General features: G+C 56.8%; 1 protein-coding gene across 1 annotated transcript; it reads left to right on the top strand.

Annotated features, from left to right (window-relative positions):
- The first annotated feature begins 771 nt into the window (after positions 1 to 771).
- On the top strand, positions 772 to 8,767 carry LOC141917369 (uncharacterized). The gene is made up of 7 exons (XM_074810523.1): positions 772 to 1,384; positions 1,912 to 2,490; positions 3,871 to 4,263; positions 4,736 to 5,036; positions 6,805 to 7,136; positions 7,792 to 8,370; positions 8,463 to 8,767. The coding sequence occupies exons 1-7, from the start codon at positions 1,219 to 1,221 to the stop codon at positions 8,624 to 8,626; spliced, it is 2,514 nt and encodes an 837-aa protein (XP_074666624.1). The 5' UTR covers positions 772 to 1,218; the 3' UTR covers positions 8,627 to 8,767.
- Positions 8,768 to 10,606: the final 1,839 nt, after the last annotated feature.

Below are 10,606 nucleotides of genomic sequence, written 5' to 3'. Positions count from 1 at the left end.
CCAGACGCTCACTCTCCCCTTCACCCACAGGGATGGGGAGGAAAAAATAAAACTAAAGGCCGGGGGGGATCCAGACAAGGACAGGGAAGGGGATGACTCCCCCGTTATTGGCTCGGGCAACAGACAGACTCCATCGGGGAAGGAAGAAAGAACAGCAATCGAATTTGAACACCCCCACCCCCACCAATGTACCAATGCGACAGAGCAGGACAGTCAGAAATACAACCACATCTTCAAAACACCTTCCCCCCCCGTCCCTTCTTCCCGGACTCAGCTTTGCTCCCCATTTCTCTCCCTCCTCCCCCCACCGGCGCAGGGGGCAGGGATGGGGGTTGGGGTCAGTCCATCACCCGTTGTCTCTGCCGCTCCTTCCTCCTCAGGGGGAGGACTCCTCACACTCCTCCCCTGCTCGAGCGTGGGCTCCCTCCCACGGGAGACAGTCCTCCACGATCTTCCTCCCACGTGGGTCCTTCCCAGGGGCTCTGGGGGGGCATCTGCTCCCCCGTGGGTCTCCTCGGGTGCAGGGCAGTCTCTATTCTGGCACACCTCCCCCCCTCTTTCCTGTCCCTGCTGTTTGCAGAGGTATTTCCCTCCTCCTCTTCCCAGATTCCCCTTCCTAAATACGTTAGCCACAGGCGTGGCTGCCTGTCGCTAATTGGCTCGGACTTGGTCAGGGGCGGGTCCAACTTGGAGCCGGGGGAGCTTCGAGCAGTTTCTCCCAGGAGCCCCCCCGGTAGCCCCCTCCCCTGCTATTAAACCCCTCCACACACAAACCTAGAAGGACCCTGAATGCGGCCCCCCAGAGGATCCCATTGGGCTTGGGGTGCTGGTACGGGAATAAGCGACCTTTACACAGCCCCCCCACATCGTGCTGCCGCCTCTCAGGGTGCTCAGCACCCCCTGCCTGGGGCTCAGCACCCACTCGGCTGCACCCTGTTGTGCTGGTTTGTGTGTGGAGGGATTTGGGATTGGGGAGGGGTCTACAGGGGGGGCTCCTGCGAGAAGCTGCTCAAAGCTCCCCCAGCTACAAGTCAGAATCGGCTTTGGCCAAGGCCGAGCCAATTAGCGACAGCGGCCGCGCCTCTGGGATAACTTCAGAAGGGGAACCTGGGAGGAGGAGAAAGAGGAGGGCGGACGAAAATACCTCTGCAAACAGCAAGGGTGAGGAAGGACGGAAGGAGAGGGGAGGTGCTCTGGAGCAGAGACTGCCCTGCACCCATGGAGACCCACGGGGGAGCAGATGCCCCCCCAGAGCCCCTGGGAGGGACCCACGTGGGAGGAAGATCGTGGAGGACTGTCTCCCGTGGGAGGGAGCCCACGCCGGAGCAGGGGAGGAGTGTGAGGAGTCCTCCCCCTGAGGAGGAAGGAGCGGCAGAGACAACAGGTGATGGACTGACCCCAACCCCCATCCCTGCCCCCTGCACTGGTGGGGGGAGGAGGGAGAGAAATGGGGAGCAAAGCTGAGCCCAGGAAGAAGGGATGGGGGGGGAAGGTGTTTTGAAGATGTGGTTGTATTTCTGACTGTCCTGCTCTGTCGCATTGGTACATTGGTGGGGGTGGGGGTGTTCAAATTCGATGGCTGTTCTTTCTTCCTTCCCCGATGGAGTCTGTCTGTTGCCTGAGCCCATAATGGGGCAGTCGTCCCCCCCCTGTCCTTGTCTGGATCCCCCCCGGCCTTTGTTTTTATTTTTCTTCCCCATCCCTGTGGGGGAAGGGATGATCAAGCATCTGGTGGGGCTCAGGTGCCCTCGGGGCTCAAAGCACAACATGGCACTAATGGGCAAGGCCATGTGGGGTGTGAGAAGGAGGAGAAGGGAAGGGAGGGAGCCGAGCAGGCAGAGACATGGAGTAGGTGGCTGCTCTTCATGTGCCTCAAGAGCCACCAGCTGAGCCCCTTTGGTCTCCCCACAGGGGCTGGGACAGACAAGCAGAAGGAGGAGCAGTGCCAGCCCAGGGAAGAGCAGAGGGGGATGCTGCAAGGGCCCAAAGAGGAGCCCCAGAGCCCCACGGTGGACGTGGAGCACGATGGCCAACAGCAGCCAGATGATACGCAAGGGAGCCACACACTAAGAACACCCCGAAAACGCTCTTTCAAAGGGACATATGCTGAAGACTCTCAAGAAGCCACAGCGCAACCACGGAGTAGGTGCAGAGGGAAGGAGTACAAGTGTAAGGACTGTGGGAAGGTCTTTGCCTGCGGGAGCAACCTGACCCGTCACCGACGGATCCACACGGGAGAGAAGCCCTACAAGTGCCTGGATTGTGGGAAGAGTTTCACAGAAAGTGGGAGACTCCTGTGTCACCAGAGGACACACACCAAGGAGAAGCCCTTTGTCTGTACCACGTGTGGCAGATGCTTCACCTGGCGCTCGAACCTCATTGCTCACCAACGGATGCACACAGAAGAGAGACCGTATGTCTGCTCCCACTGTGGACTGACCTTCCGGCAGAGTGACCAGCTCACGAAGCATCAGCAAACTCTCCACCATGGTGAGTCCTGGGTGTGGCTAATCATGTCGTGCTCAGAAATAAAATGGAGAGGACGGGCGGGGGTTTACCAGATATTAGTCAGGAACTGCCTGGGCATCCATGCCCCCATGAGAGATGGTAAGTGATGGCCTCCTCCGGCCTCCTCCTGTTTCCTCCTGCCTTCTCCTGTGAAACAATTTTTACCTCCACCCATGGGTTTTCTTTTTCTTCTTCTTATTCCCCTTCCCGGGTTCACCCCCAGTGGGTGGGAGCAGCCAACAGCCCAACCCTGCCCCACCCCGACCTGCCTCATCTCCATCCCCGGCTCTACTGAGGGGTGGGTTTGAGGGGATGTGAATATGGGGACCAAGGGTAGGCACTGTCCGGATTGAGGAACAAGGGATGGAGGAGAAGTAAGGATGGAGGAACAGGAGGGATGGAGCACAAGCACGGGCAGGAAGACGACAGACACACAGAGACACACACATAGAGCCATGGGCACCTGAGCACTTGCACCCTCAATTCCTTGAACACTTCTGCACCACAGCTGGGAGGGAAATACCTCTGCAAACTGCAACAGTGAGGAAGGACGGTAGGAGTGGGGAGGTGCTCTGGAGCAAACTCGCCTGCATCCATGGAGATCCAATGGGGAGCAGATGCCCCCCCACAGCCTCTGCAAGGAACCCACGTGGGAGGAAGATCATGAAGGACTGTCTCCTGTGGGAGGGAGCCCACGCTGGAGCAGGGGAGGAGTATGAGGAGTCCTCCCCCTGAGGAGGAAGGGGCGAGGGAGGGGCTGCGTGGGGCTCAGGTGCCCTTGGGGCTCAAAGCACAACATGGCGCTAACGGGCAGGGCAAGGCCATGAGGGGTGTGAGAAGGAGGAGAAGGGAAGCGAAGGGAGGGAGCCGAGCAGGCAGAGACATCAAACCTGCCCAGTTAGCATTAACGAAGACATTAGCCACAAACAGAGCTCTCTGCCTCCGCTAATGGGGGATCTTCCAGCCACCAGTAGAAGGTGGAAGCTCTACCATGAGCTTTGCAGCTGCTGAGGATGCAACACTGGAGGGGGGAATGTGCGTACGGAGGAGGAGATGAGCAGGGGAAGGGGGGCAGGGGCAGAAAAGGGGGGGACACACAAGAAAAGGGTGTAAAAGGGGCTGGCACTGCAGTACAAGGGGGTTCTTCTGTGTGTTGGCCATCGCCGTTGGTCCTGTCTTCGTTATTCAATCTCTGTCTGAACTCTTTCTGGCCCCAGTGCTGGCTCCTGGGGGGACTGGTGTGAGCGGGTTTGGGGTCATCTGTAGGACTGGGCCTGGGGGTGTCGGGCCCCTGCTCTGTGGTGCCAGATGATACACAAGGGAGTAAAGTACCCAGAGAACCCAAAAAATGTTCTTTCAAAGGAATGTACGGTGAAGAAGTTCAAGAAGGTGCAAGCCAACCACCAAGTAGCTCCAGAGAGAAGGAGCACAAGTGTGAGGACTGTGGGAAGGTCTTCACCAGCAGGAGACACCTGAACCGACACCGACGGATCCACACTGGAGAGAAGCCCTACAAGTGCCAGGATTGCGGGAAGAGCTTCACGCTGAGCGGGTACCTCCTGAGTCACCAGAGGACACACACCAAGGAGAAGCCGTATCTCTGCACCACGTGTGGGAAACGCTTCTCCTGGCGCTCATACCTCAACGCCCACCGACTGATCCACACGGGAGAGAGACCATACCCCTGCTCACACTGCGAGATGACTTTCCGGCAAAGTAATGACCTCAGGAAGCATCAGAGGGCCGTCCACCGTGGTGAGTCCTCAGGGGGGCTTAGCCCCATATCACGTTGTGCTCAGCAATAAAATGGAGAGGAGGGATTTGGGTATGGGGATCGGCCAGATTTTGGTCAGGACCTGGCTGGGCATCCATCTCCCCATGGCTGGGGGTGAGTGATGGCCTCCTCTGGCCTCCTGAGCTATTTTTACCTCACCCACAGGTTTTTTCACTTTTCCTCTTCTTTTCCCCTTCCCAGGTTCACCCCCAGTGGGTGGGAGCAGCCAAGAGCCCAACCCTGCCCCATGCCGACCTGACCCACCTCCATCACAGGCCCTCGCAGGGAGTGTGGGGAGTTCGGGGGGGGAGGAAAGTGAGGACCAAGGGTGGGTGCTGATGCAGGGTGAAGAAGAAGGAGGGATGTTGGAGGGGGAGAGATGGAGGAGGAAGAGAAAGGATAAAGTACCAAGATAACCCCAAAAATGGTCTTTCTTCTTGACATGTGCTGAAGACCTTCAAGAATCCACAACCCAGCCACGGAGTAGCTCCAGAGAGAAGATTTACGAGTGTGAGGACTGTAGGAAGATCTTCACCTGCGGGAGCAACCTGAGACGTCACCGACGCATCCACACTGGAGAGAAGCCCTTCAAATGCCGGGATTGTGGGAAGAGCTTCAGGGAAAGTGGGAGACTTCTGCGTCACTGGAGAACACACACCAAGGAGAAGCCCTTTCTCTGTACCACGTGTGGGAAACGCTTCTCCTGGCGCTCATACCTCATCAAACACCAACGCACCCATACAGGAGAGAGACCGTATGCCTGCTCGCACTGCGGGAAGAACTTCCGGCGGCGTTATCATCTCAGGAGGCATCAGTTAGCCGTCCACAATGGTGAGTTCTCAGGTGGGACTTAAACCCCTATCACTTTGCGCTCAGCATTAAAATGGTGAGGAGAGGCTTTGGGGGTGGAGGTTGGCCAGATTTTGTTCATGAACTGGCTGGGCATCCATCTCCCCACAGGGAGGGGCTGTGGATGATGGCCTCCTCTGGCCTCCTCATGAACTATGTTAACCTCCACTCACAGGTTTTCTTGCTTTTCCTCTTCTTTTCTGCTTTCCAGGTTCTCCCACAGAGGGTGGGAGCAGCAAACAGCCCAACCCTGCCCCATCCCACCTGCCCCATCTCAATCCTCGCACTCCCAGGGTGTGGGGGTAGTTTTGGGGGGGTGAAAGTGGGGACCAAGTGTGGGCAATGGTTCATGATGAAGAAGGGGGAGGGATGGAGAGGGAATAAGCATGAAGGAGGGGGAGGGACAGAATGGAAGAAGAGGGGACACAAACAAAAACACAGAGACACAGAGCCATGGGCACTTGTGCACTTGTACCCCCATCTCCTTGCACACCTGTGCACTGCAGGCAGGGTACAGAGATCATACCTGCTGCTGCCTCTCGGGGTGCTCAGCGCCACCTGCTTGGGGCGCAGCATCCACCCGGCTGCACCCTGTTGTGCTGGTTTGTGTGTGGAGGGGTTGGGAGCGCGGGAGGGGGCTACAGGGGGTCTTCTGGGAGAAGATGCTCAAAGCTCCCTTGGCTACAAGTTGGACCCACCCCTGGCCAAGGCCGAGCCAATTAGTGACAGGGACTGTGCCCCTGGGATAAGGTATTTAAAAAGGGGAACCAGAGAGGAGGAGATGTTACAACCTGGAGTGGGAGTCCAGAGAGTTGTAAATGGTCAGTGGTCCCCTCAGCTTAAATTAAGGTGAAACAAGAGCAGACGACCACTGAAAATGTTTTACTTCTGGTAGAAAGAGCTTAAACTCAGAAAAGGATAGTAAGCAATGCAGTCTCTTACAAATCTGTAAGAAGGAAAAGAAAGGAAATAAAAGAAAAAGGAAGGAGAGAAAGAGAGTCTGGATCACCCCTCCAGGTTCCAGCTTTGTTTCAGGTCCTGTAGTCTGGGGTAGTGGGTGCCCCAAACCCCTTGTCCAATTGAGTCGGTGATCGCGATCTCCCCCTGGCACTGCTACTTCTCCCCCAGTTTCCACAGTTTGGAAGTTCATAGAGGACTGTCTCCCATGGCAGGGAGCCCGTGGCCAAGAAGGGGACAAGTGCGAGTACTCCACACCCTGTGGGGGAAGGGGCGAGGGAGGGTCTGGGTGGGGCTCAGGTGCCCTCGGGGCTCAAAGCACAACATGGCGCTAATGGGCAAGGCCATGCAGGGCGTGAGAAGGAGGAGAAGGGAAGGGAGGGAGCCGAGCAGGCAGAGACATGGAGTAGGTGGCTGCTCTTCATGTGCCTCAAGAGCCACCAGCTGAGCCCCTTTGGTCTCCCCACAGGGGCTGGGACAGACAAGCAGAAGGAGGAGCAGTGCCAGCCCAGGGAAGAGCAGAGGGGGATGCTGCAAGGGCCCGAAGAGGAGCCCCAGAGCCCCACGGTGGACGTGGAGCACGATGGCCAACAGCAGCCAGATGATACGCAAGGGAGCCACGGACCAAGAACACCCCAAAAAAGCCCTTTCAAAGGGACGTATGGTGAAGACACTCAGGAAGACCCAACCCAACCACCGAGTAGCTCCACAGAGAGGGAGTACAAGTGTGAGGACTGTGGGAAGGTCTTCACCTGTGGGAGCAACCTGAGCCGTCATCGATGGATCCACACGGGAGAGAAGCCCTACAAGTGCCTGGATTGTGGGAAGAGCTTCACGCTGAGCTGGTACCTCCTGTGTCACCAGAGGACACACACCAAGGAGAAGCCGTATCTCTGCACCACATGTGGGAAACGCTTTTCCTTCAGCTCAAACCTCGTTGTCCACCAACGCATCCACACGGGAGAGAGACCATACATCTGCTCGCACTGTGCGATGACGTTCCGGCAGAGAGATCACCTCAGGAGGCATCAGCAAGCCCTCCATAATGGTGAGTCCTCGGATGGGGCGTAATTACATATCATGTTGTACTCAGCAATAAAATGGAGAGGAGGGGGATTGGGGGTTGGGTTGGCCGGTGTTTGGTCAGGAACTGTCTGGGCATCCATCTCACCATGGTCAGAGGTGAGTGATGGACTCCTCCATCCTCCTCCTGCCACTTCTAGTCAAACATTTTTTACCCCCACCCACAGGGATTCTCACTGTTCTTCCTCTTCCCCCCACGGTCGGTGGGAGCAGCCAACAGCCCAACCCTGTCCAATCCTGACATGACCCATCTCCATCCCTGCACCTCCTGGGGGGGTGGAGGGAGTTTTGGTGGGGGGGTTAAAGTGGGAACCAATGGTGGGCACTGGTCCAGGTTGAAGAAGCAGGAGGGATGGGGGATGAGTAAGGATGAAGGATGGGAAGGGATGGAAGAGGATTGTGAGCAGGAACAGGATACATACACACACACACACACACACACAGACACCCCCCCACACACACACCCCCATGCATTTACATGCTCAGCAGCGCTAGAAGGGCTCCAGCAGTTGGCAGCACCGTACTGGGCGGTACTGCTCCGGGTGGGATCTGCTGGAGTAGGTGGCTGCTCTTCATGTGCCTTAAGAGCCACCAGCTGAGCCCCTTTGGTCTCCCCACAGGGGCTGGGACAGACAAGCAGAAGGAGGAGCAGTGCCAGCCCAGGGAAGAGCAGAGGGGGATGCTGCAAGGGCCCGAAGAGGAGCCCCAGAGCCCCACGGTGGACGTGGAGCACGATGGCCAACGGCAGCCAGATGATACGCAAGGGAGCCACGCACCAAGAAGACACCGAAAATGCTCTTTCAAAGGGACATATGCTGAAGACCCTCAAGAGGGTGCAACCCAACCACGGAGCAGCTCCAGAGAGAAGGAGTACAAGTGTGAGGACTGTGGGAAGGTCTTTGCCTGGGGGAGCAACCTGAACCGTCACCGACGAATCCACACGGGAGAGAAGCCCTACAAGTGCCAGGATTGTGGGAAGAGCTTGAGGGAAAGCGGGCGACTCCTGCATCAGTGCAGGGTACACACAGAGGAGAAGCCCTTTCTCTGCACCACGTGTGGGAAGCGTTTCTCGTGGCGCTCATACCTCATCAAGCACCAACGCATCCACACGGGAGAGAGACCATACGCCTGCTCGCACTGTGGGAAGAAATTCCAGCAGAGTTGCCACCTCTGGAGGCATCAGCAAGCCCTCCATAGTGGTGAGTCCTCGGGGGTTTAGTGTGAGATGTCCCAGGATCTGGGGGAGATGTGGGTGGGGATGGCTTAGTGCAATGGATTTCTCTTTGTCCAGCAGGCACCGAGCACCCAGCTGGAGCCAGGACAAGCACCCCCGGTGCTGGAGGAGAAGTTGGAGAACAAGGAGGAGCAGACACCGACGGGACAAGGGGATGGCGTGAAGAACACCCATGCAGCCACGAGCAAGGTGATGGCCCGTGCCAAGTGGGGGACCTCTAAATGCCCCGAGTGTGGGAAGATCTTCTGCTTGACTAACAGCATGAGACGTCACCAAAGAAATCACACGGGAGAACGACCCTACAAGTGCCCAGATTGCGGGAAGACCTTCAAGGACTTCTCCAGCCTCATCTCCCACCACAGGATCCATAAGGGAGAGAGACTGTACAAGTGCTGGAGTGTGGGGAGTGCTTCAACCTTCAGGACCAGCTCCCACCTCGCCACGTACCATCAGATCCACGCCCAGGAGAGCTCCCACACGTGCCTGTTCTGCGGGAAGTCATTCAGCGTGAGCGCCAGTTGTCTTGTCCATCAGAGGCCCCACTTGGAGGAGGTGCCCGTCGGCCAGGGAGCTTCCCTGGGAGGTGATGGGCCACAAAATTAGAGGCTTGTCACCTCCCTGGGTAGGACTTCCAGCCCTCTGGTCTCATCTCATGAGCCAGGTGATGTTGGAGGGGAAATTCAGAGATGTCTGTGGGGTGCTAATGCCCCAGCAAGGTATGTGTGAGGGGATGACGGCTTCTCTGTGAGCCTCTCTCTGATTTAAATGTGAGTGCCTGCACATCGGAGTAAATTTGGAGATTTACCAGCAGGTGCCTTGGGTACATGGACAACGTGGCTCTTCCTTCACCCCATCATGTGGGACCATCATGTCCAAGAGTCCCAGCATCTCCCTGAGGACTCGTGGGTCTGGGCAGAGGCGATGTTTAAGAAACGCTGCCTTCCTGGGAAACCAGGGTGCTCCCATGAGTCCAAAGGGATTGTAAAGGCTCGTTAGGCAGCGAGGTCAACAAGACCCAGCATTGAGAAAACTGCTGGACAGTCTTGGTACGACGTTTTGTTGGGATGTTGGTTGTGTGGTACAAGCCGTGACCACCGTGTTGTATTTTACTCCATTTGCTCTTAGTATGTTTATCTCTCCCTGTTCATCTCTCGCTTCGTTAAAATGCGTACCGTTAATTATTACCTGTTTCCAAGCTGTGAGGATGAACTTCAGTGATGGCGCTCACCAAGGCTGAGGGTTTTGTGGTTCCTGGTGGGATACAGCAATACCGGACTATGATGGTGGAGGGATGAGCTGCTCTCACCCATGGCTCCTCGGGGACTATTTTACCCTGAGGAAGGAGACGTGGTCCATGTGGCAAACCGCAACAAAAATTCTTGGGTGGTTTGGAGGAAGCAAAACCCCATCCAGGACCCTGCAATCAAAATGGAGCGTATGGGATGCTCCTGTCGTTACGTAGGTGCACACAGATGTAGATGGATACACACAGACCCAGGGGGTGTGTACGTCCCTTACAGGAAATCAAAGAAATACCTCTTCTTTTCTTTTTTTTTAAGTTTCTATCAAATAAATTGGATTTTGCTCATAATGGGTTTCAGATTTGTGTCCTGTTCACTGAAGACTGAATAGATTTGGGGGATGCACAAGAGATGGGGAGGGGGGACGCAAGCAGGCAGATGACCCAACCCAACCCAAGAGCTATTCCTGGCCCTATCTCATCCTGCTTCTCAGAGACTCCTCCAGCCTCTCGGCCCTCTGGGGCAGGATGTTCCCCTCTGCTCACACTTCTCTCCCCGCCCCCAGGGCAGAGTCGTTAGCCAGACATCCCTTGGTTATGCAAAGCTGGGGTGACTCACCCCTTATCCCCTGGTCCCTTCTTCTGTCCCAACACTCTTCAAGCAGCGACTGACCCTGGCATTGGTCTATTCCCGAGTTCGGAACGAGCAGAGCAGAGAATTTCCTGAAGACATCACATCCCTGGTCCTGCGGGGTGGGGTGAGGTTTGCGGGGGTGTGTGTGAATGTGGGGAACAAGGGCGGGCGCTGGTCTGGGGCGAAGAAGGAGGAGGGATGGGGGAAGGGGAGGACAAAGGAGGGGGAGGGCGAGGGGCAGGAAGAGGGGACACACACAGACAGAACCATGGGCACGCGGGCGGTCGCACCCCCATCTCCTTCCACACCTGTGCACACCCAGATAAT

The sequence above is a fragment of the Strix aluco genome, chromosome 37 (assembly GCF_031877795.1).
Source record: "Strix aluco isolate bStrAlu1 chromosome 37, bStrAlu1.hap1, whole genome shotgun sequence".
Taxonomy (NCBI): domain Eukaryota; kingdom Metazoa; phylum Chordata; class Aves; order Strigiformes; family Strigidae; genus Strix; species Strix aluco.
The sequence above is the reverse complement of the archived record's forward strand: the minus strand, read 5'-3'. Positions and strand labels throughout refer to the sequence as shown.